General features: G+C 60.8%; 1 protein-coding gene across 1 annotated transcript in view; it reads left to right on the top strand.

Annotated features, from left to right (window-relative positions):
• Window positions 1–18,229, top strand: part of ACOT7 (acyl-CoA thioesterase 7) — a gene marked incomplete at its 5' end in the record, with an annotated part of 20,914 nt that extends 2,685 nt beyond the window's left edge. Inside the window, 7 exons of the mRNA XM_085321737.1 lie at window positions 49–205; window positions 5,251–5,342; window positions 8,337–8,451; window positions 10,712–10,798; window positions 15,355–15,471; window positions 16,673–16,857; window positions 18,061–18,229. Of these exons, the coding sequence (XP_085177863.1) occupies window positions 49–205; window positions 5,251–5,342; window positions 8,337–8,451; window positions 10,712–10,798; window positions 15,355–15,471; window positions 16,673–16,857; window positions 18,061–18,165 (858 nt within the window). The remainder of the gene's footprint in view (window positions 1–48; window positions 206–5,250; window positions 5,343–8,336; window positions 8,452–10,711; window positions 10,799–15,354; window positions 15,472–16,672; window positions 16,858–18,060) is intronic.
• Between the last annotated feature and the right edge of the window lie 6 nt (window positions 18,230–18,235).

The following is an 18,235-nucleotide window of genomic DNA, read 5'->3' as shown; positions in this document are numbered from 1 at the left end:
AGCCTCGCTCCGCGCCGGCGCTGACCGCGGCCCTCGCGCGCTTCCTAGGAGCCCTGCGTGGCCGCCCTGGCGCGGGTGGAGCGCACGGACTTCCTCTCCCCGATGTGCATCGGCGAGGTGGCCACCGTCAGCGCGGAGATCACCTACACCTCCAAGCACTCCGTGGAGGTCCAAGTCAGCGTGCTGTCTGAGAACATTTTAACGGGTAGGTGCCTCCGGCCGTGCCGCCCCGCTGCGCGGGGAGCCAGAAGCTCTACGCGCACAGCGAGAGCCCGGTCAGCGGGCTCCCCGAGGCCCGGTAGGTAACTCTGGGTCGTGCTGCGTTCGGCTTGCCCCGTCTTCTCTTTCCGGGAACGAACGCTTCCCTCAAGACGGAGCGGCTTCGCAGGCTGCGAGCGGAGTTTGGCGGCAGGAGCCGAGGAGCCGGCTTCCCGTCTGCTGTGGCGGGGCGGTCGGGAGGGCCTGGGCGACCCCCCGGGAGAGCAGGTGGAGACGAAGTTTTGTCTCCCAGCTGGACGCCGCGCGGCCGCTCCGTGCTCGCAGCCAAGTCCCGCGCGCCTGCCCCCGCTCCGCCGCAGGGATGCCTCGACCGCCTGCCTGGGGAGCGGCACCCYGCTCTTCAGGGTCGGCTGCCAAACGGCCCTGGGACTCCGGAGGGAGGCAGGGAGCCCCGGTGACCTGGAGACCTGCAGGTTAGGGCCTGGCAAGGAGAGCGCTTGGGCTCCGGGAACTTGCRTCTCTCCGACAGACCCTTCCAGCATGGCTTAGACAGCAGCTGCTTGGTCTCGTGTACGAGCATGCCTCTGCCAAGGGAAATTCCCTTTCCTTGGACGGAGGCCTCCTGACCTGGCTCGAGGCCGCCGAGCAGCCGCGCAGGGCTTGTGTGCTGGGCCGGCTGCTCAGGGTGGCGAGGGAGGAACCGCGAGTCCCCCGCGATCTCTGCAGGGTCGCTGGGAAGTTTGCAGGACTTACCAAAGCGTCTCCCTGGTATTTCCCTTTCACAGTGATTTTTCTCGATCTGTTTCTGTTCTGTGGGCTCCCAAGGGACTTGTCTGCGCTCTGTCGCTCTTTCTGCCGTGCTTGGCACTTGGACAGCTCTCTGCGTCTGCCCGCGCAGTCTATTAATTTTCTTTTTCCTGTGAACGTGGAGTACAGCTATTTGCATGAGTGTCTCTTAAATTCTGCTTTCCCTTTGTGGCTCTCCCTCCCTTGCTCTGCCTTTCCCAAGATGATCCACGCAAGAGGACGTGGACGCGAGCGAGGAGGGCTCTCGGCGGGGGCCGGGTGGCAGCGCTCGTGTCTGCCGGGCCACGCGCCCGGGCTGGGATCGCGCCAGTGGGACGATCCGCGCCTGCCTGGCGCGCCGTGGCCAGCCCTGCCGCCTGGCACTCGCCTCCGGCAGGGCCTCTGCTGTCCTTAACAGCGCTGCGGCTGGCTTCGGCAAAAGGCAGGTGTTTGGGCCAAACGCTTTGTTTGTCTGTCTGTTTGGTTTATTGGGAGCTGATGGCAGCCCGTGCCGGAGCAAGCCTGGGTGGTGGCGTGCAGGCGGTCAGGGAGAAAAGCTCTTTCCTCCACGCGCAGCCTGCGGCATGCGTTGTTCTGGGAGAAGGTCCAGCGCGTCTTCCGCGGCGCGGGGCTCGAGCCAGCGCGACGCGGCGCGCGGCAGCGCGGTGCCCTCTGCGCCGCTCCAGGTGCAGCCGGGCGGCTCGAGCGCCCGCGAGGCTGCTGCGGCCTGGGGGACGGGCGTAGCTGGGCGGAAAGGGCCCGCAGGAGCCGGTGCGGAGTCCCGGGAAACGCGGGGCCGCTCTTGCAGCGCGGGAGGGGGGCTGTAAGAGAGCCTCAGCGACGCCCTGCCGCAGCGTTCGTTATCGGCCGGCCGGCCTCCCCAGGGACGGCCTCGGGGCGCGGCGCGCTCTCGCGCAGCGGCTCTGATCAGCGCGCAGCTGAACGCCGGCGTCGGTCGTCGCCGAGCCTCGCAGTACGGAAGCGGCTGGGGCTGGAAGGGAGATACGGCGTTGCAGTCTGCCGCCTGGTTGCCGCGATAGGCGTGCGCGCCTTCCGGTGCTCGCGGCCCCGCTGGCTCGGCGGCTGCGGCTCCCGCGCTGGGCGCTGCTCTCCCGGGAGCCGCCGCGCTGACGCTAGAGGGCTGTGTTTGCCCGTCAACCGGCACCTGCTGCTCGTTAGCCGCGTTCGCGCCAGACTGCTCCGGCCCGTTCTCCGGCATTTCTGCAAATCCTCTCCTTACATCAGAACCGAGTCAGGAGACCGTCTGGCTCCGTGAGATCAACCTTTGGCTCTGCTCTGAGCGGAGCACTCCCTTCCGCGGTGGTATGGTGACGCTGGTGACCCAGTTCCGTCTTCCCACAGGSCAGCTGCATGCAGCTGTTTCAGCACACACAAGGTTTTGCGGGGAATCCTCTTTTGGTTAAAGCCTATTTGCACAGAGGCAGTTGAGTGYTGTCCGGTGCAGCCCTGACTTTTCCTAGGCCTTCCTCTTTTCCTTCAAGGAGGGGCTCACGGAATTACTCCTGGGGTTTTTTGGTATTTTTTGGTGAGGGGCCAGTGCCAGTTCCAGCCTCCTCTCTGCGATGTTCCGCTTTTTGCTAGGGAGTCTCGTGGGTCTCTTCCTGATATAAATGTACCCAGCTGGGCTCCAGTGTCAGTTGTGCGGTACCAGTCACRAAGATATTTCCTTAGCCCTCAAAGCATCTGAAGAGATGAGCGCGATGCGCGAAGAGCTCGTGTTGATGCTCTTTTTTTTCCTGCCCGTTTTGTCACTTGTAACGTGAGACAGGGAGCAGGCAGGAARTCCTGTCTGTGCGTTCGGAGCGGGGGGCCTCTCTCGCCCTGCCCGGGGGCCTGGCGGGGCAGAGCCTCGGCCTCTCCCGGTCGGTGGCTCTCCCCCGAGYGGTGCGATCTGCGCCGACGTGGCTCCTCGCTTGCCCGCTGTTCGTTCCTGACGCAAACCGAGGTCCCCGACCGGCCCTGCGAGAAAGGCCYGTCTGCAGGGCACGGCGCGGGCTGCCCGCGTGGTGCCGCGTCGTGCTTTGTGCCTGTATTTGGAGCATCAGCCGCCTTCGCTCTGTCTTTTGGGGCGCTTCGCATCGCTTTCTTCCAGGCAGTCAGGAAATGCGGTTTGAAAAAACATTTTCTCTTCCTCCTCTTATGCCTGCAGCGACAGGCAAGAAGTTTGGCCGTGGAGAAATTACTGCGTAACGTGGCAGATGTGCTAAGTCGTCCTTCTGCAAGAGGCTTTCCTCTCAGTTTACATCACCTGACAGCCTTAGCTATAAAAGAGATGACAGAAACTTGCAGCGCTGCACGGGGAAACGAGGTCTGCTCAGCCTTAGCTGTTCCTGACAAACGTATGGATTAGGTTTGACGTAGGCGCTTCCTCTGGAAACCCAAGACAGAAATGGAGGAGTTGAACCAAAACCAGCATCCAGAAATTGTCGAATCGCATCCGCTTTTAAGCACAAGCTTCCGCTCTCTCCTCTTCTCGGCGAACAGTTTGACGTGCCAGTTCAAGCTGCGTCTGCCGAGGACGAGCCCTGGCGCCGGTGCCACGTCTGGTGGGAGCCGGCACGATGTCCTGTTCTTGCAGTGTCCTCCAGGCCCGCGGCTTACTCGCGGGGCGGATGGGGAACCTCCTCGGCGTGAGCGCGGCGCCCCGGCGCGCGCAGCCCGGCTGGGGCCCTCCGGAGGCACCGCGGCGAGGCCGGCCGGGCGTGGGGCGGACCCGGGCAGGCCTTGCCGGCTGGCGCCTCTCCGGCGTCCGCCCTCGTGGATGCCTGCGAGCCGGAGTCCCTCCGCCTGGAAGGACGGGAAGAAGCGAGCGTCTCGTTTCCCCCTYGGCCCCGTAACCGCTGGGTTTCGCTTGCTCGGCTTCCCGGCAGCGCCGCCCGTCCCGGCGACTTGTTAGCGTGCAGCCGCGGGCCTCGCGACCGGAGCCGGCGCCCTCCCAGGTGCCTTCCCAGGGCAAGGCCACGACCGCCTTGCCGCGAGCCTCCAGCCTCGGCGCGGCCGAGCCGGCGGCCGGAGACGTCGTCGTGCGCGTGGCAGCACCGCCTCCGCCGCCCGCTCACCTGCAGCGCTGGCGACGGGCTGGCCGGAGGGAGACGCAGACACCCGAAGCGACGGGCCGGCTGCGCGGGCGAGAGCGCCGGCTTGACTAACGCTCATGTCAAAATAGCAAATGCGCCTGGAAGCGAGAACGGGGGAGCAGCGCTGGAAAAGAGAAGCGTAGCACTTAAGACACGAAGGAGGCTCCTTGGGAACTGCAGCCCTGTTGCCAATTTTTATTACAGAACGTAAAAATCCCCAATTACCTTGTTCTGCGTAATTTGGTGCACGTTGCTCTCTCCGGCCCGGAAAAGGTCTGTTCGTGTGGTTGCTGTGGTAACTAGCTCTGCCTGTCAGGATGTTTTACGGGTGTGACAGTAAGTCCTATTCCCAGGAGCGCGTTGTCAGATCCACTCGGAGTCAGAGCACGGCGGCGATCCGGTCCCGATGCGCTGGCGGCGGCTGAAGGGGCCGGGCGGYGCCCGTGCCCTTCTGCGGGGCGTCGTGCAGGAGCTGCCCCCCGCCCCGGTTTCGGTCCCTTTCCCGCGCCTCTCCGAGGAGGCGACTTTGTGCCGGTGGTCGCAGGAGGCTCCCGAGCGTGCGAGCGGCGCCCGGCCGCGAGAGCGCAGCGGGGCCGGCGGGCAGCGGAGCGCGGCGCGTGCCGAGGCAGGGCGCTCCGCTGTCCGCCCCTTGCCCGGTGGCCGCGTTCCCGGCACGGCGGCCAGGCGTTCGGCGCTGGCCGGCGGCGACCTCGCGCAGCAGCGGTGCTCTGGGAGCGGGAGCCGCGTGCGGAGCTGCTCGCAAGCGCCTTGCCGCGAGCGYGCCCCGCGCTAGCCGTGGGCATCTAGGGCACTCGCCGCGGCAGGCGGCTCGAGCTCGCGAGCTCCGTGCGAAGGCGAGTCGCTCCTCGGCGCAGCTCGGCCGGCCCGGGGCCCGTCGCCCGGCCTCGGGAGCGACCCGGCTGATTCCTCGGGCCGCGGTTCGCCCGGGCTGCCCGCAGGAGGAGGCGGACGAGTCACGGGTTTGTGCGGGAAGCGCGCAGCAGCCGGGTCGGGGGCTGTGCTGGGGGCGGTTGGCTGCTCTGCTGGCGGCCCCGGGCGGAGCGGCGCTGCCCGGGGCTCCTCCGCTCGGGTGGCGCGCCCGCGGCGCTGCCGGCGCCGGCTTCACTCGCTGCTTCCTCCCTTCCAGGGGCCAAGAAGGTGGCGAACAAGGCGACGCTGTGGTACGTGCCCCTGTCCCTGAAGAACGTGAACAAAGTTGTGGAAGTTCCTCCCATGCAGGTGAGCGCGCGCGCCGTCGCGTCCGGGGCAGAGCCTGCCGGCGAGCCCGCCTCTCCCTGCGGCTCGCGGGCTCGCGCAGAGGCCCGGCTCGGACCGCCCTGTTCCAACAGCGGCACACTGAGCAGGAGAAGCAGTCCGCGCTTCTCGYGCAGCTGATGAGCAGAAATAGGGGAGAGCTAGCTGCCCCGGGGGGAAGCAGCGTGAAAACGAGCGGGACGCCGCGTGCCTTCTCCGAGCAGCCTGCTCCGGAGGAGGGGAGCTTTCTCTGACCCCGCGTGCCGGCAGCTACCTGCAGCAAGGTCAGTCCGTGGCGCGGAGCGCAGGAGAGCGCTGCGCCGCTGGCGCCCGTTCCCGCAGCCGCTGCTGTGCCGCGTGCCTCGGCAGTGCCGCGGGCAGCGCGCGCGTGCGCGAAGGGATCGGTCCTCTGGCTTAAAAAGCGAGCAGAGTCTTAGCTCTGCGACTAAGCTGCTGGGTCTGAAATGCCTGGCTGCAGCGGACCGGAGGCTCCCCCCGGCCCCCCCCCGGCCGAGCGCTGGCCTGCGTGCGCGGTGCCTCGGCTTGGGGGTCGGGCCGCTGCCGGGGTGCTGCCTGGGGGGAAGGAGGGAACAGCCGGGTGTCTGGGTTAGGGCCGCTGCTTTCCCTCCCCTCGGGGTGGTGCCTGCCTCGGCAGCTGCACGGCCTCGCTTTCCCGTGATCCCGGCAGCAGCGGGCTCCGAAGAGCCGCGAGGAGCCGGGGAACGCCAGCTCTTCGGAGACCGGGTGGCCACGAGCGCTGCAGCTCGCTGAGCRCTTCAGAAACTTTTGTTCTTTGCTCATAGCTGTTACTCGTTTGATATTTTAGGAAACACCTGTTGTTTTCCACTTGGTCTGTTTTTCCCAGAAATCTTGAATCCCTGGGGCTTGCTGCTCGCCAGACTGCTGGGAAAGGGGTAGTCCTGTGTCGTGCATGCCATACTCTGCTGTCACAGCAATATGCTGGTGAAAACGACTTCATCTGCCAGAATTCGTTTTCATTTTAACTGGAGCACATGGGAAAAAAAATGTATTGGAGCAAGGAGCTTTGATCCCAAGCTTTTTTCTTGTCAGGCTATGTTTCTCACCCCTGATAGGTCTCTTCCTTTCTGCCTAAAATCAGAACAAGTGACCTTGTTCTGTTTCATTTCCCCTGAAGTTCTTGGAGCGAAACCATCGTTTCCCCAGTCATCTTTCCCTTAACCTTTCTGGAAGGTCTTAAGTAACACTTCCATGATCTCTCAGCAGTTTTTCAAGCTCAGTTTAGGGATCTTTCAAATGACTGATCTTGGCCTCTTCTCGAAGGTGTGTGTTTGTAGGAGCTGTTAGGTGGGCCAAAGAAAATCTGCCAAGTTATCCCACTCTGGCTGGAGCTGGATGTTTTGTCATGAAGCAGTTACCTTCAGCCGGAAAGCTGGCAAGATTCCAAACAAAATTTGGAACCCGGTTTTGAGCAAGAGGTAGGCACATCTTGTGGACGATGAGTAAGGTCTGGCTATTAGAACAGAACRTCCACTCTTCGTTTGGTTTTCTGCACGCATGCCTTTTGCCTTGAGGAGYTGGCAGATGTCTTGCTTTATAATTGAGTTGATATCCTGTGCTCAAGCCTCTACTAGCAGCCAGAGAGAGGTCTGGTGCAGACCTAACCAAGGTTTATTCTGCCAGCAAAACGTCAGCCGGAGCATTAGGTTACTTTCCATGTGTGTCCCTCGAGCATGAAGGAATGTGCTCAGCAAATTAAAATGCCACAAGACAAGCCGTCTACCTAGACGTTCCCCTCCCTGGCTGAGAGGTCACTTACCACAGCTGCACCCTTTTCCTGAAGACATTTTGCTTGGTTTCTAGCCGTTTGCACGGAGTAGAAGCGCTGAGCGGTGTAGAGGACTTTGTCTGAAGAGGTGGTCGCTTCTGAGAGCGGTATGGAGAGGTTGGCAGGAGGGCAGACTCCAGGTGTGCAGTTCCAAAGCGGCTCCATTGCCGTGCCTAAAGGCAAAGATTGCTGCTGTCTCCTAAAACAGRCAGCGCCGCACGTGTGTCTGACTCGGTGCTCCTGGCGCAGGGTGGCCAGCAGTGGCCGTATAACAATCCCGTGGTTTTTCSCGGCGGAAAGTGAGCGTTCATCATGTTGGCAAGGGGAGATGAGGATCCCTGGCAGGGAGGACGTGAGATGGGACCTTCGGCCCGATGGACGGTGCCGTCGGGAAGCTGACCTGCGGGAAGGAGCAGTGTGGGAAGCAGCGGCACCGGTGGAAGCCATGCCCCGTGCCAGTGGCGTCCCAGAGCGTCTCTGTCACAAACCTTTGGAGCGGCAGCCAGCAAACGGTGGCTGAAGTTGCAGCTCGGGGACCTCCGCCTTTTATTGTAGAGGGCCTGGAGGGATTAACTTGGAGTGGGAACGATTTATTTAGTTGTCGCTTTTCACTTGTCTTGCCCTCTGGCTGCACGTCCTCTGCTTTGCTGATGTCCTGTCCTTTCAGTAGATGCCTTCGTTCTGCAAGCTCTTCAGGACAGGGCTTGCTGAACGTTGTCTGGTACGTGCCTGAGCTTTGGAAGTTACCCTCCTGGAGGCACGGGCGCTGCCTGCTTGCTTTGGCGTCTTTTCCGTGCGGCGCGCGGGACGTAGTTCCCAGGAGYGTTCCTCCTGTTTGAAATGGATGGCTGTTTGGTCTGCGTTTAGATCCTGGCGGCGACTGTACGTGGCCGGTCTGTAACAGGGCTACGTTCTCCTTCGACTTCGACACGAAAGCGTGGCAACAGCAAGAGGTCGCAGATGTCGTCTTCCCGAGCGGGRGAGCTTCCTGACGGCCGCGGAGCTGCAGGCGGCTCGCCGGGACGCGTGCCGGGCCGGAGTGCCGCTCGGCACCGCGTGCCCCGAGGCCGCCGCCGCTCTTTTCGGCAGCACCGCGAGGTCTCCCTCGGTGCTGCGCGAGAGCAGCAAGGGCAGGCCCGGGTCTTGTAGTGAACCGCGCTCTTTCCTTCCAGTACGCGCGCAAGGAGCAGGAAGACGAAGGAAGGAAACGTTACGAAGAGCAAAAGCTGGATCGACTGGAAACCAAACAAAGGAACGGGGACGTGATCTTCCCTGTGATCAACCCAGGTAAGGCATTCAGCACGAGCAGCGCGTATCCTGAAGAACCGTCTCCGAGGTTTGCGGCAGTCGGAGGAGGCGGGAGGGCTTTGGGGAGGTGGTCAGAGGGTCACAGCAGGGACTGCTCAGTCACTTCTCTGGGTTCGTGCTCTTCCTCCTCACTCCTGGGGAGGTCTCCGTGGCTCCTGCGAGATCCATCTTGGCCAAAGGAGGCTTCTCTCGAAGCTCCTTGCTGCTGTGGTGGCCAGGAAGGACACTTTCTTCAGGCTCATCCCTTCAATGTCAAGATCACCAACGTGCTCCAGGTCGCCCCTGGGCGAGCAGCGACTCCAGGCTCCCAGATCTGAACGATCGAGGCAGATGGAGGGAGGATTTATTGCACAAACTAGATCAGCTCCCGCTGGTCTCAAGGAGCTTCCTTCTCTCCTGGTTGCTTGTTTTTGGAGAGCCGTTGCGTTGCAGATCGGCAGCTCGGAGCACGGACCGGCTGCGCTGCTGYGCGCTGGTATTTATAGAGCTCGTGTGGCAGAGCACGTGCAGTCCAAGGGTGTGCATCTGCGCGTTAAGGGAGGCAGCTCGGGCTGCTCGCGAGTGTCTGCAGCTAAGAGTTTGTACTCRGAAATGATGTGTTGGGATTTGCAATATCATTTTGGAGATCTCCCGCGAATGAAGACACCGTTCTTGGAGGGCGAGTTAGAAGAGGTGACCCGCAGGCTATTTTTAGCATTTTGAACGGAGATGCTTTCTCCGGAGCTCGTTAATTTTAACTACCTTTAAAATGTGAGAACGGTACATGGATTCAGGCTTTTTGTGCAGCAGTTGCCTGGCAACAAATCGCAAGGGGTGAACGAGTTCCTGAGCTGCTCCGATCTCGTTCCAGAGGCTTGTTGGCAGGTCGTTTTTTTTCTGAAACACAGTTCTCTTGCCGCTTCGCACATCTCTGCCAAGGCGAGATGAAGTGGCTTGCTGGCCTCTGAGCAGTGGTACCAAGTTGTGTTCAGCGGTCAGGGGAGTGTAAGCGTGAGTGTGGTTCTGCAGCTGCCTGCCTGCACAACTCCTCTCTGGAAACAGTTTTTTAACAGGAAATTCATCGGCCGACGTTCGAACTGGGGGGTGGGTGACGGGGCGGAGGTGCCTGTCCGCTGCCGCGCGGTGATCGTTGCTCGAAGCCGCTGCAGTTGGCGGGGATCTCGGAAGTGCTGCTTGCGCACCGCGGACTTGCGTGCCGATAGTGCCCACGGGTCCGCGAGCCCGTTCAAACGCAGAATGCGTCCGTCCGCGGACCTAACTCCAGCAGGCCCGGGGGKGGCAGTGGGTCGCCTCTGCGGTGGGAAATGACGAAGTTGCTCTAACGCCTTTCTTCTTTACTCTCCCTGCTCACAGACAGACAGACTAAAGGTAAGCTGCGGGCAGTTTCGTGGGTGCCGGGTCGTGCGTGTGTGTCTGCAGAGGCGCGGGCCAGCGTGCTCCCGTGCTCCCTGCRTCGCTGTGACTCCCACTGGCTTCTCAGAGAGCTTATAGCGTTAAGCGGTCGGGTACTGGGTTTTGTGTTTCCTGTAATAAGTGCCTCAATACTTTATACCTCTCATTAAGCAAAGATTCAAAGGCTGGGAATGGGCCTCTGAGACCAATTTTTTTCRCTGCTGGCAATCTGAGGGCGCAATTTATGTCACTTAGATTTAGTGGCACTTGCATGTCGGATGACGCCAGTATGTGCCATTACTTGGGCATGTGGGAATAGAGATGTTGTTAAAGCTGAGCTGAAAGCATCCTCCTTTTGATGCACTGTTAGACAGCAGACAGGTAAAGAAACCAGAGTCAGGAAAATCTAACCTGCAGCGCCTCAGTGTAGCATGCAGCTGATAGCCTGAGGAAGAAAACCATAAAACTACAAATTCTCTTCAATTATTTTCAGTTTGTTTCAAGGCTCCTGTTAACTTTGTTAAAAAAAAAAAACAYTAAAAAACCCACCAAGCTGAATTTGAATAAAGTTGGTAGGTTACTGCTAGAGAGACTTGGCAGTCTATCATGTATTAAACAGCCTTTTCTTTCAGGATTGATTTCAGTTGTTTGATTAAACTGATTTGGAAGTATTTCAGTCTTGAAAACGTAACGCAACGTTTTCATCCTTTAAGATAAGCCGGACGGCTGTCCTGGGGCTCCTGGCAGCGTTCTTGCAAGACGTCAGGTTGCGGTCGGGCAGGATCGTGCTCTGGCTCCTGCCTGCAGGGTTTGACGTCTCTGCTTTTTGCCTGTCTGTTTTGAACAGAGCCGCATACCGTGGGCTACAGCCAGTCTAGCCTGATCCACCTGGTGGGACCGTCGGACTGCACTTTGCTTGGGTTCGTGCACGGCGGTGAGTAAAACCAGACGTCGCAGTCGTGTTTGTCAAATGCAGCCGAGCCCGCCGCACTTGCGCGTGCAAGCGTTCCCCGAGGCCGGCGCGAGGGCAGGAGGGGCCTGGAGGCACCGAAATGGGGAGGATGAGGATGACACAGAGGCTGGCGAAGGCCACGTGCAGGGCGGAAGGACCGCACGCGAGTCGGCCTGGGCCGGTCAGCTCTCGCCGGCGCCGGGAGCTGGAGCCGCGCTGCCAGGGAGAAGGTTTCCTGCGAGATGGGGCGAGCGGCTGCGGTCAGACTCGGGCRGCCTTCTCGCCTCCGCAGAGCGGCGGGTCCGAGGCAGGCGAGCACGCCTGACGGGCTGAGGGTAGTTACGGTGTTCTGCCGTGCCGTTAGCATTCGCTTCTTAGCGAGATCAGGAACGAAGCAGGGGCAGTCCTAGCATGTTCTCTGCTTTACTCTTGTTGACTCGCTGGTGGGAAAGCGGGCAGCGAAACACTCGGCTGGCGATGCTCCGGTTGCGAGCTTGCCGCGGTAGCTCCCGTCTGCGGGCTCGCGAGCCCGTGGCGCGGGCTGACGTGCCGCTCCAAGTGCCGCTGCCTCGGAGGTCTTTGGGATCTCGGGGCCGCCTTCTCCGGACCGTGGGAGCTGCTGTGCCCCTCCTGGTGAGGTGCCGGCGGTGGAGCCGCTGTGCCCCGGCCTGCCCGTGGCTGGTGGCCTGGGTCGGCCAGGCAGGCGTGCGGGTTTGCCGGCAGAGCGCCCGGCTCGCTCGGGCGCAGCCGCTGGACGGACGGACGGACAGACGGACTGGAGGGATGCTGATGGCCGCTCCTCCAGAAGTTGTGCGTCGGGTTAGCCCCCGCCGCGGTGCGGCTCGCGGAAGTCGCGTGTGGTTTCGGGAAAACCCGGCCGGACGCCGGGGTGAGCGCGCCGCTGTGYGCCGCTGCTGGCTGCGGTGACGCGGGGACTGCGACTCGGAGCTGCTCCTCCGCCGGTCGGGTTGGAGCTGGCGGGGGGCAAGAGCAGGACTCCCGTTGCGGGCGCCCGGGGCAAGGGGGTGCAGTGGCACTTCACCGAGCTAGCGACAAAACGAGCCTCTCTGTGCCGTGCTCGGAACGTGATTTTCTTTCTTCTTCTTTTCCCCAGAGCAGAAGTGCAGTTTATATCCGAGCGATATTTGAAACGCATTAGTACGGGATTGGTTTCCCGATCAGCCTGCTGGGAGTGACACGTGTATTGGTGTTTTCTCCACGGCACTTCTCTGGATGGATCGTTRCATCCAGGGACCTGTGAACTCAGATCCTGCCTATGGAAGCGCTTAGATTCCTTTCTGCTTACTACAAAATTCAGCAGTGCTTCAGTTCAGATAAAAGCTCAATCCTGACACGTGCGCGCTTCCCTGCTRGTATCTGGAGCTCACGTTTAGCAACACAATTATAACGCACCATTTACTTCGGTTCTAGTGGTTTGTACATACAATTCACGAGCACTTCCTAATGACACTGTGCAAGGTAATCTGCTAGCGGAGAATAAGCAACAAGCTCCTGGGAGTGTTGAAAATGCATAAATTGGGTAACAAGCCGAAGATAATTGAGTAGTGCAATTTTCTCATTTATCTACAAAGAAATGTCTGCACATATCTGAAGCAAAATGAGTCAGGCTCTCGACAGAGCGGTGATGGGTTACCGTGCTTGAAAAAGCATTTTATATGCGTGCTCCTCTTTTAGTATGTTTGCACAGAATCGGTACAGTCCTGTAACTTGTGGTAGGCGCTGTTCTGCGCACGGGACTGCTACCTGCCTTTCCAGAAGCRCCACGTGGCGCAGCTTGCGCGTGCYGGCAGCCGCTCCGGCGTCAGGCTCRGGGTCTGATGGTTGTAGCACCCAGGGGATTGACTGAAACTTTCCTTTCAATTAAGGAAAAAAAAAAAGGGAAAGGTCTTTGCCTGGGTACAGCAGGTAATTGCACGCTGTGCTGGCTCTCGGCTGCGCGGGCCTTTGCGGACGGAGCGCTTCGGCCGCTCGTCGCCCGCAGAAGCGCCGCAGCCCCGTCCCGTCGGGGCTGCGGACGCGAGGCGCCGGCGTCGTGCCTGGCGGCTGCCGCTGAGCTCCCGCGTTGCAGCCGGGCCGCGTGTGAATTGCTGCTGGACTGAATCTCTTTGCGTCTCTCCAGGTAGAAGAGGGTTTGATAAGCTGACAGGGAGGCAGGTCGGAGCTGCCTTGCCTTTTGCAGCTGAGGAGAATACCCTTAACCACTGATCGTATTAGAGAAAATCAAATCTGGCTGCRCGCTGCATTTACGTAAGGGAAAACACAGCACGATTTGGAAGAACTGGAAACGAAAGCAGCGTTCCTGCTKTCGAGCTTGCAGAGTCAAGTCCAACCTGCTGATAAGAAAAGCAAACTTCATAGCGCCAGTTTATTCCGAGTGTTCGTGTAATCGTACCGAATTCATCAGTCCGCTGAGAAGATAAAGACCGAGCGGTCGCGCCGGCAGCACGGCTTGGGCGTAAATAACCGCTCCGCGCGAGAGGACGCCGCCGATCGCGGCGCGCAGCCCAGCTCCTGGCTGGCGGAAGAAAGCCCCCCCGGCCTCCGGCACCTGCAGTTTCAATAGGCAGGCCGGGCACAGGGACCCGCTTTTGTTTTCCCCTTCTGAAGAAGAATAGAGCTGAGATATCACCGAAAATCAAGGCGTAATTAGCAGCTGTGAGGGCTAATTAGCATAAAGCAACAGATGCTGTAAAACAAAAAGCAGCGCTGGCGCTATGTTCTCTTTAAAACCCGGTGTAAGTCACAGGATCCTGGAAAAATCCCACCGAAGGTGTGGAACAGTGTGAAAATACAGTGTTTGTCCTGCCTTCTTTGGATTCATGCAGTGACTGTTATCTGTACCTAAGAGTGTTTGCTTAAAAGCATTTTAAAGTATTGCTGGTCTATTTAATTTCTGCTTTTGGCTTTTTTCCAAGTGACTTAGGCTGCTGCTCCGTTCGCTCAGATGCCTCTGAAACGGGAGAGGGGGACTCGGCGAGCGAGGATGCCTGCCTTTGCCCACGGCAGGCACGGGCCGGAGGGCGCTGCCGTGCCCGGCTCTGCTCCACAGCCCGCAGGCTTCCCGCGTGCGGTGTTTGTTAGCGATTTTTTGGRGCTGTCCTGATTGAAATACAGAAATGAACAGGAACAAGAGAGTCGGAGCTGCCGWTCGCGTTGCAGACCTCTGACAGCAGCGTGAAGTGAGCACTATATGGAAGCGCTTTCCACTCGTCGCCGCAAGCTGTAGGGCTCTTCCCGCYGGTGCCTACGGTGCTGTTTGAGACGTTGCAGTGGATGGGGCACGTGGCCTGAAAGCGCCGAAGGGATGAGCTGGCCTGGCAGGTCACTTGCGAGCGCGCAGGTTCGGGAGAAACAGAGCCGGCGGGGGCCCTGGGGTCCTCGGCAGCGCGGTCCTCCTGTGCCGCGCCCGCAGAGCACGGGCACGGCTCGCGTCCGGGATGGCCTCCTCCTCCTCGGAGAAGCACGCGCCTTGCAAGGGACTCGCGTCCTCGGAGTGGGAGCGTTGCCCTCCGCTTGTGCCCCCGGGCGTCCTGGCGCGCGCTGCTGTGGGTATTAAACGGTCACGAGGACATCTAAGGTGGCCTGTGTTACGTGGGAATGAATAACTCCAGCTCTTCACGTCATAGCTTTTGAGTGCCTACATTGTGTGACTTGGTTTCTCCTTAAAAATGACAGCCCGTCTCCTCTCCAGATTTTTTCAGGCTGCACTTTTTTAACTYGTGGTCTTGAAGAAGGGTCTCTTAAATACGTTTTCAAGCATAGGTGGATGGCTGTATTCCCACGAAGCGGCTAAAAGCATCGTGTGCARCTCTCGTACGTCCTCGGAGCACAGTCAGATGCTGATCTGAGAGAGAGGCCGCTTTAATGTTTTACCCGGTCGTGTGCTTCAGAAAAATATAAACAGATCACTTAAAGCAGGGATTGTACAGACAGGTCTTGCATTACAACGCTGAGGGTTTTTAAAAGACGCTTAGGAGAACCAGAAGTGGCATGACTCCTAGAGATTATTCCCCGACCGGAGTGGCTGTCGTCCTAGTATTGCTCYGACGGACCCGTTATCCCAGTGACGGCAGCTCCGTCGGACGGTTTTCCCGTGGCTGAGATCTGCTCTTGCAGCGCATCTGTCTTTGCTCAGCCAGTCTCGCGTCGTGCAGAGGCCGTGCTGAGGACCCTGCGAACGATGGGCACGTGCTTCGGCCGCTGCTCGCCTCGGGGGCCTCGAGCGGGTGCGACACCTTCATCTTCCGTACGTGAGAGTCCGCCTGTTTAGCGCCTGCGTGCGTTTACAACGGGAAAAAGAGTAGCTCCGGGCTAGCAGGGCTTAGGCAAAGTAGCGTCGCTTACGTGGGCTGGAGCCAGGCTGCTCCTGGCCCTGCAAAAGGCAGCTGCGGCTCCCGGGGGCGTTGAGCAGCCCGCGGCAGGGCSGGGGGCCGCGGCGGCAGCACCTCCTCTCCTCGCTCTGCGGTCGGCTCGGCGGCACCGCCGCCGCAGCGCTCACCCGTGCCTTCCCCTTGCAGGTGTCACCATGAAGCTCATGGACGAGGTCGCGGGGATTGTCGCCGCCCGCCACTGCAAGACCAACATCGTCACGGCCTCCGTGGACGCCATCAACTTCCACGAGAAGATCAAGAAAGGTAAAGGGCAGTCCCGGGCCCCGAGGGCGAACGGCCCCGGGCGCGCTGGCGGCTGCCTCCCTTTTGCTGTCGATGCCGTGTTTCCGCTCCCTCGGAGCGGCAGAGAAGTTTCATCCGGATTTCATCCACGGTAAAAAGCACCTCGTGGTGCGGGAGCGGTGCCAGTCATCACCCTGAAGAACGGAGGCGTTTGCTTGCTCTGACTTGGGGGTGCGCGGAGCACTGCAGCGCTGCCGCGCTGCGGCCCGCCGAGGCTCGGTCCGAGAGCGCGGCACGTCAGCGGCGAGTCTGCTGCGCGGCGCGATCGGTGAGCGAGGGACTCTGCCTTTGCGTCCAGCGACGGCTGCTGCYGTGGGCCTGGGGGTTTTTTGGGGTGTTGTTTCAAAATACACACCGTGCCCCGTGTTGCCTGTCCCGGTTAGGCAGAACCGTGCRTGCTGTGAACTTGATGCTTCTGCCCAGGACAGCATGCTCCGAGGGCGCGAGCTGAAACGAATCTGAGGCCTTGCAAAGGCTGCTGCGCGCGCGACGCGTTTGCAGGAGCGAGTTGTCGCGGCACACGGCGGCGTTTTCTCCACCGAGCGATGACAGCGCGCGAGTGCTGGGCAAAGCCGGYTCCTTGGCGTAATGACGCGCGACCACCCGACCGCCGTGTTCGAGGCTCGGCGCTCGGGCCGTTTCGGGCCGGGGAATTAGCCTGACGTGGGGGTCCACCTTCTGCGGGCGCAGCAGAGCAGCACCCCGAGGTGCTGTCGTGAGAGCTCGAGGCACGTGAGATCTTAATCCGACGTGCGTTGTGCTGGGAAACGGGCCAGGAGGAAGACGGTTCCGCTCGTTTTTTCTAACGAGCGCAGACGGTCTCGCACCTGGTCGTGGACGTGCCGGGTAGAAACTGGCACGCGCCTCTTCTGGGAGGGCCATCAGCTGATCCCTTCTGCCGGGCTTTGCCATCGCAGCGTGCAGAACTAGATCTCAATGTCCCCCTCCCCCCAAAAGAGTTAAAAATACCGCCCCTGTGAGCAGGAAGCACGGTAGGGTTTGTGGCAGGCTCTTTGTTCGCGAGGCCGGCCGCGGTTTGCTCCTCAAAGGCTCATCTGATGCGCTGGCCCTTTGGCTGCGGAGTGCTTTTATGTTCCGGATAACGGATGGCTGCTGGATCCTGCTGCTGCTGCTGATTAACCGGCCCATCTGTGTTTCGCAGGTAGCGTTATTACTGTTTCTGGACGCATGACCTTCACAAGCAATAAATCCATGGAAATTGAGGTCTTTGTGGATGCCGACCCTTTTGTGGACGAGCCTCAGGAAAGATACCGGGCTGTCAGTGCTTTCTTCACTTACGTGTCCCTCAGCAAGGAGGGGAAACCTCTGCCGGTCCCACAGCTGCTGGTAAGAGCCCGCTCCTGSGGGCCGCGTGCCGGGGCGGAGGAGCACGCCGCTTTGCGCGGGGGCTCTGCGGGGGAGCCGGGGGAGCCGGCGGCCCTCGAGCTCCCCCGGAGCAGCCGGGGGCCGCAGCCGCTTCGCCGGGGCCGCGCTCGCGACGTCCGCACGGGGCTCTGGGTCCCGGCCGGCGCCGCCCTGGCCGCGGCCGGCGGCTTTGAGGCTCGCCCCGGGGACGCCTCTGCCCCGGCTCCGTGGCGCAGGTGCTCGGCGGGAGCCTCCGGGCTGCTCGTCCCTGCCAGGGATGCCACGGGAGGCCTTCGCTCAACGCTGCCTGCACGTGCAGCCCCGCTGCCTAAACTGCGCTTGAACGCAGCCCTTGCTTCCAGTTTTAACCCAGGTGTTCCGGCCTTCGCTGCGAGAACGGGAGGTTTCAAGCTTCTTGTGTATTAAACACCGCACATTTTACATASTCGGGCTTCTTAGGCGATGCCCTTGGGGCTCTGCTGTCCGAGAAAACCACTTCCTTTGAATTATTCAGCACAAAAATATGAGCGTGAGAAAGCGTTTCCAAAGCAGGCTGTATTTTTTTTCTTTTTAAAATCTGCTCTGGTTGGCAACTGCTGCTATGAAGGCTGTTCTTCCCGAGTGAGGAAAACCTGCTCTTGGGCTTTGCAGACTTCCCTCCCTTTTCACGTGGGGAACGCCGGGGCCCTGCTGAGGGAGGGAGCGCCGAGTGCTGCGCGCGGAYGCCGGCACGGCCCTTCCCCAGTCCCCTGCGCTCCCGCTTCAGCCTCCGTCTATTTTTAGCTCCCCTGATCCCGGCAGATCTTTGCAGCCGTAAGACGCAGCGCTGCTGGCTTAGACTTGTTTCTTGATTAATATTTTATACCGCGTAGATCTCCTGCTCTTTAGCATTTCAAAGTATTTTGCTGGCTAACTATAAATCGGCTAACAAAATAGCGTTTATGTATTTCACAGACTGCAGCTTCTCACTTGAACCCCCTGTGGCGGGGGCGCGCCGGCCTCCCGCGCGCGTCCCCGCCGCGCTGCTCGGAGGCGGCTTGGCTCCGCAGCGCCCGCCGCTCCTGGGGGGAGAGGCCGGCCGCGCGGGACCCCGGGCCGCCTCCTTTTAAAGCGCTGCCCAGCGCGCGGATGCGGACGTTACCGGRATGAAACGTCACGGCTTTCGTTTCTTTCCCTCGACCCCAGGCAGAGACCGAGGACGAGAAGAGGCGCTTCGAGGAGGGCAAAGGGAGATACCTTCAGTCGAAAGCCAAGCGGCAGGCGCAGGCGCAGCCGGCGGCCCGGCAGTGATCCCCGGCGCGGGCGCCGCTGGCCGCCGCCGCCGCCTCTTCCTCGGGCGCTTCGCTCGGCCGACCTCCCG

This window comes from Rhea americana, unplaced genomic scaffold (genome assembly GCF_003343005.1).
Source record: "Rhea americana isolate MKP2758 unplaced genomic scaffold, rheAme1 scaffold_708, whole genome shotgun sequence".
Taxonomy (NCBI): domain Eukaryota; kingdom Metazoa; phylum Chordata; class Aves; order Rheiformes; family Rheidae; genus Rhea; species Rhea americana.
This window is presented reverse-complemented; position numbering and strand designations above follow the sequence as displayed.